Source organism: Heterocephalus glaber, unplaced genomic scaffold (genome assembly GCF_053883595.1).
Source record: "Heterocephalus glaber isolate CG9 unplaced genomic scaffold, H.glaber_assembly_v1.0 deba00001461, whole genome shotgun sequence".
In the NCBI taxonomy this organism is placed as follows: domain Eukaryota; kingdom Metazoa; phylum Chordata; class Mammalia; order Rodentia; family Bathyergidae; genus Heterocephalus; species Heterocephalus glaber.
In genome coordinates this window covers 48,306,640-48,313,467 of record NW_028258308.1, presented here as the reverse complement: position 1 = coordinate 48,313,467, position 6,828 = coordinate 48,306,640, and the positions used below count along the sequence as shown (strand labels likewise).

Genomic DNA, 6,828 nt, shown 5'->3' with positions numbered 1-6,828 from the left:
ATGTTATTTTTGTTACTATGACTTTGCAGTATAGTTTGAAATCTAGTTTTGTGATGCCTCCAGCATTGGTCATTTTGATCAGAATTTCATTGACCATTCTGAGTCTTTTCTAGTTCAATATGAATTTTAGGATTTTTTTCTAGCTCTATCAATAAGAATTACACTAAATCTGTAGGTCATTTGGATAAAAAGACATTTTAACAATATTTGTCTTGTTAATCCATAAAAAGGGAAGTCTTTCCATTTTCTTATGTCTCCTGTAATTTTTTCACTATTATATAAGTTTTATGGCAAAGGTCCTTTGTCCCCTTAGTTAAGTTGAATTTTACATACTTTATTTTTTAAGGTATTATTGGTGAAATTGCTTCTTTGATCAAGAACTCAACAATGGTGGATTCATTGTTATTGGACAAGAACACAATTTAATTTCAGGTGTTGAGTGTGCATTCTGCCATTTTGCTGAATTTATTTATTTATTTTTTAGTTCTAGGAGTCTTCTGGTGTAGTTTTTGAGTCTTCTTTGTAAAACTTCATGTTATCTGAAAAAGAATAGTTGATCTCTTTTCTATTTACATTTTCTTATTTGTTTTTATTGCCTGATTGGTCCAATTAATGGTTCAATTAATATATTTACCAGAACTTATCTGAAAAGAACTTATCTAAATAGAAATGTTATTGTTATCATATTCATTTTTGCTACAAAAGGTGACAGATTTTATGTTTAAAAGCTTACATGCATGTGTGAATGCTGAGATGATTACAGAGACAATTTGAATGGGAATATTTATTTCAGACATTAAAATCCATTTAATAAAAGGCATATTGTTGGAGGAAATTTACTCATTCTAATCAATTTTAAAACTTTAGTTCCTTTTTATTCTCCTGTACTGTTTAATCCATATTTTGTGTTTGTTTTTATGTTTCTTTCAAGGAAGTTAAAGGAGTATATTTTCATGGAAATGTGGAATGAAACTTCAAATGATTTCATTTTGTTGGGATTGTTTTTGGAAAATCAAACAAGCCTACCTCTCATGTTCCTTATCATCTGTGTATTCTTTCTTGCCTTGGTTGGTAATTCAGTGATGATTTGCCTCATACATTTGGATGCCCAGCTTCACACACCTATGTATTTTCTCCTCAGCCAGCTTTCTTTCATGGATCTAATGGACATCTCTACGACTGTCCCCAACATGGTTTTCAGCTTCTTTTCTGGCCAGAAGAGCATCTCCTTGCTGGGGTGTGGAGTTCAGAGTTTCTTCTTCTTGACTATGGCAGGCTCTGAAGGGCTACTCCTGGCCTCTATGGCTTATGACCGATTTGTGGCCATCTGCCACCCCCTCCATTATCCCAACCACATGAGCAAAAGGATATGTGCAAAGATGATTGCAGCATCTTGGACACTGGGCTCCATCAACTCCCTGGCACACACAGTCTATGCCCTTCATCTTCCCTACTGTAGATCCAGGGCCATCAATCACTTCTTCTGTGATGTCCCAGCCATGCTGCCCCTGGCCTGTGTGGACACTTGGGTCTATGAGTACATGGTTTTTGTGAGCACCAGTCTGTTCCTCCTCCTCCCTTTCCTTGGCATCACTGCTTCCTATGGACAGATCCTTTTTGATGTCTTCCACATGCACTCCAAAGAGGGAAGGAAAAAGGCCTTCACCACATGTTCCACACATTTGACGGTGGTGACCTTTTACTATGCTCCTTTTGTCTACAATTATCTCCGGCCCAGGATTCTCCGCTCCCCAGCAGAAGACAAGATCCTGGCCATCTTCTACACCATCCTCACCCCTATGCTGAACCCCTTTATCTACAGCCTGAGGAACAAGGAGGTGCTGGGGGCCCTGGAGAGAGTGTTTGGGATATTGTCTTCCAAGAAGAAATGACCCTGCAGGCCCTACTTGGCTTCCTTTCCTTCTTTTTATTTTGCTTAACTGAACACTGTAGAAGAATGATGTCTAATATAAACATGATAGAATGCACCTGTGTGACTTACAGTCTTTAGTGACACATTAAAACACAGTGTTACTTTAAATAATATGTTAGTTACTCTATAATACTGCAATAATTTTTATTCAAAATATTGTAATCATATTATTAAAGTCATTGTTTTAATGTTATATTATGTATAATTATAATTAAATAACATTTGTGTACATAGTATTCTTATGTAACATTATATATGCTTATATTGACATTGTAATTTCTATATAATGGATGTGAAATTAATATTCTGCTCATATATTTTATTTTTATTCTATTTCATCATTCTTGTATATGTTTCTTTTTGGAATATATTAAAATGTACTGTACACATTTCAAGTATGAAAATCTACATGTAGTCAGTGTCTACTGTGTTGCAAATCAAATGATTAGAGGAAAACTCCTCATATCATGGAGGCCAAGAAATAGCAACAGCTTGGATTGAACCAGAACATAAGAGAAACAAGAGTGTGGATGCTGGGCATTTAGGATCATATTTAGCCTGCTCAGTTGAAAGGCACACATCAGTGTGTCCTGACATGGATAATGACAAGTAATCAACCAGCATTTCAATATAGGTGGTGGGAAGAGATTGTCTGGAGATAAAAATCAGACAGTGGAATGGTGGGAGAGGAAAATAGATGAGGGACTTTATATACTACCCAAGGTCACCTCCCTGAAGGACCTGGACACTCCCAGGAATGAGCTTTACTAATCTGTGAGGTATTTCTTAGTCCACTGATGTTCACAAGTCTGAATAACATCTTAGACACAAGTCTGGAGATATCTTAAACTACATTTAATGTCCAAATGGACAATCACAAGTTTATAATTCTACCTATTAAATATACAGCCAGAAATGCAAATCATCTATTCCTGAGTCTCAAAGGTGTCATCATTTTTCAAAAGCCCAAGAATAAGTCTCTTCTGAGATTCAAGGCAGATCCTATCTGTGAATATCTCTGTAAAATGTGAAAAAATATATATAAATCCTATCTATAACATCACTGAGTAAACCATTTTTACTCTCAAATGGGGGAATAGGGTGATACAAAAAATCAAACCAAACAAGACCAAAACCAAGCAGGGCAATCACTCAATTATGTAGCTGCATTTCCAGGATGAAGGGCAAGCTGTGGTGAGACACGAGCTCCAGAGCCTTCTTCTGAAATCTGGGTGGAAGCCCCTGTGATTCAACACCTCTTCCATTCAGAGCTCCTGGAAATCCAGGGCAAGGTGGATGGCACAAAGAACTGCTCCCAGTTTGAGCTGTACTTGCTGCCATTTGGATGATGGCTTCAGCAGATTCCAAGTGCCTGAATGGCTGATCTTGTTGAAATAATTTACTAGGAAGTGCTGTTCTAGTGAGCAGTACATCCTGATATTTTCCTTTCAAGGTTAAGTCTTTCAAAGGAGTTCACTTTTTCCACCATTGCGCCTACAGTGGGGAAGCTTTGGCCAATTTCTAGGATGCCTTTAAACCATACTTCCTATTTTTTGGCACCAAACACTTGGCTTCTTTTCCAGAAATCATTCTCCCTTTGCCTCAACTTTATAGGCATTTCATTTATGCCAAAGCTTAACATTATTCTTTTTTTCACCCCATTAAGTTTATTTGTACATTTTAGGTGTAAAATACAGTTACATACATCATTGAGATCTTGTACCATAACATGAGTATCTTCGTTCTTATTTTTTACCCTTCCCCTGCCCTCCCTTCAGCTCCTCCACCCTTCCATATTTGCAAAGACTTTGCTTCCATTTTTTCCCTTTTCTCATACTTTTCTTTTCCCTTATTTCCTTTCCACTACCCCTCACAATTCCGCTGCTCCTTTACATCTTTAGTTCCTATTATACAATATCAATTATACATTTTTAAAATTACAATATCAAGATCTAGGAGATATTACCACAGATTTTACAGAATTTAAAAGGATATAGAAAACATATTACAAAAATCTGTTTTGAAATAAGTTTGGCAACTTCTAAGAAGTACCTTGGAAGACAAATTAATGAAACTAAACTCTGGAGGAAATATAATATTTGAATGGCACCTATTAAAGAAAGTATATTCCTAGCTTGAAAACCTACCTATATGACAACAACAGGCTCATATATGTTTTAAAAGATAAGTTATATAAAACATTTAAAGCAGAAAAAAAAGAAACACTTCTCCCCTCATTTTAGGAAATCAACATTGTGCTAATCCTAAAATTGGATAAAGATAATAGTAGAAAAATATGAATAGAGATAGAAATTTGTTTAACAAAACAAACTACTAGAAATCAGATCAGGCTGTGTGTAGAAAGTGGATTTATCATAGGGATGGCAGTGTTGGCTCAGCACTGGAAGATCCACCCCCAAAAGTCATCATCTTAACAGAGAAAAGGAAAAAGCCATATGATCCTGTCTGTAGTTTTAGAAAAAGTATTGCACTAAATTCTACAGCTGTTCATGGTAAAAGCTATCAGGAGACTAGAAATAGAAGAGAACCTTCTCAACAGATCAAAGATACATACTCCATACTTCCAGCAAAAATGCCTTATATGAATGGAGAAGACACAATGCTTTCTCTCTAAGGTGGGGAAAAGGGCAGATATGCCTACTCTTCATCTGTCCATTAAACTTGGAAACATAGGATTAAACCAAAATAGTCTGGCAATAAAATGACAAAATTAGAATAGGATAGGCAAGGTAGATGCAAAATCTTTATATGTAGATGAACTGATCATCTACAGAGAAAATACTAAGAAATCTCTAAGAGAGCCTAGAACTTACATTTGGATTTAGCAGGATTAGAAAACACAAGGTGTATATAAAAATTCAAGTTTATGTATACTTGCTATAAGTGAAGAATTGGATATTGAAATTTAAAAGTTATATAGGAGTAAAAGGACCTAGAAAAGTGAAAAGTAAAAGGAAACAAAAACAGTGTTGGAAATGCTTAGTACCTAATTTTAAGACTTCTTCTAAAGCTACAGTAATCAAGACAGTGTTGGTGTAAGGAAAGATATATAGATCATAAGAATAAAACAGAGAATCTACAAATAGAACCACAAATATATGGTCTAGTGAGTTTTGAAAGATTATTTAACATTAACATTTTGTAGAATATAAACTCAATTCAAGAGCCAAGGAAAAGATAAGTGTTTTCAGCAAGTGGCACTAGATCACCTGTTATCCATATATAAAAAATTAACCTCAACGTTTATTTCCATACATAAAAATAATTTGAAAGTATCTATGAAGCTAAATATGAAAAACTAAAACTATAAAACTTTAAGAAGGAATTGTAAGGGAAAATATTTATGAATTTAGGGTAGACCAGAACTTGCTAGGATACAAAAACCTGATGTATAAAGGAAAAAAAATGATAAATGAGATTCCATCAAAATTTAGAACTTTAAATGACATCACTAAAATGAAAAGTAGTCAGTAAACACACCATATTTACAATGTATATAGCCTATGACTAGAATATATAAAGAACACTTACAGCTCATTAATACACAACACAAGTAGAACGTAGACACAAGAAGATGATAAATAGTCAGTACAGCACAAGTAAAGGTGTGCAACACCAGAATCAGAAAAATACTAATCAGTACAATAACAAGATTGAATTATGTCCTCATTAAGAAGATGAAGTTGAAAGGGATTTTTTCCCCCATTAACTTTATTGATACATTTTAGGCATAAAATACAGTTACATTCATCATTGGGATCTTGTACCATTACATGAGTAGCTTGGTTCTTATTTTTTTTCCCCTTCCCTTGCCATCCCTTCACCCTTTCCACCCTTCCCTATTTGCAAAGACCTTGTTTCCATTTTTTTCCTCTTCTCATATTTCTTCCTTTCCCTTTATTCTCTTCCTCTACCCCTTCCAATTCCCCTGCTCTTTTAGACCTTTTCTTCCTGTTACACAGTATCAGTTATACATTTTTTAAATTACAATATTAAGATCTAGGAGACATTACCACAGATTTTAAAGAATTTAAAAGACTATAGAAAGCATATTACAAAAATCTTTTTTGAAATAAATTTGACAACATGAAGTTGAAAGTTTTAAAAGCCTAGTCATGACTTATTCTTTTTGTTGGATTCTCCCCCTTTGTGTTTAATTTGTCACATCCAACAGATTCATTCTGCTGGGCTTCCTGGGTCTGTGAGACTTGTTGTCTTTTCCTAGGATATTGTCTAAATTTTTTTGGAGTGTTGGTTTGGTATTCATGAAGTTCCTAAGGTTCTCTTTATCATGAAAGTATCTTATTTCTACATTAATTTTGAAAGATAGTTTTGCAGCATACATCAATCTGAGTTGGAGGCTGTTTTCCTTTAGGACTTCCAATACATCACTCCAAGCTCTTCTTGACTTGAGGGTTTGCATTGAGAAGTCTGCTGTGATTCTGATGGGCTTTTTTTGTACGTGATTTGTTTCTTTTCTCTCACTGCTTGTAGAATTTTGTTCTTCTGTTGGGTTTCTGGAATCCTAACTATTATATGCCTGTCAGGTAAAAGGGCCGAAGACCAAGACCAGACCAGGCCACAACAAGCCTTTATTACGGGAATAGATTTGCCGGGCTGTCTTTGAACAAAGGAGAGAAAAAAGCAATATGGCTGGGGCAAGGAGAGTCTTTTATAGAGACTGAGGTGGGGTTTGTAGGGGCTGAGGCGGGGTTGAGTGAGGTAGTGACTAGGGAATGGAGGAGCCGGTGATGTCACTAGGTGGTAGGAGGTGAGCGAGTATTAGGTTATTCTCTAGGCGGGAACAGGGCCATGCTGGGAAGAGGGGTTTATTCTTTGGTGGGAGCAACCATCTTGGCATGACGTCACACAGG

General features: G+C 35.6%; 1 protein-coding gene across 1 annotated transcript; it reads left to right on the top strand.

Moving 5' to 3' along the window:
• The first annotated feature begins 953 nt into the window (after positions 1 to 953).
• LOC101703987 (olfactory receptor 2L13-like) lies at positions 954 to 1,892 on the top strand. Its single transcript, XM_004870968.2, has one exon. It carries the CDS (start codon positions 954 to 956, stop codon positions 1,890 to 1,892), a length of 939 nt encoding a protein of 312 aa, XP_004871025.2.
• Positions 1,893 to 6,828: the final 4,936 nt, after the last annotated feature.

Excerpts from the sequence above, each read along its gene's own strand:
- LOC101703987 (XM_004870968.2), top strand. The coding sequence starts at position 954 with ATGGAAATGTGGAATGAAACTTCAAATGATTTCATTTTGTTGGGATTG.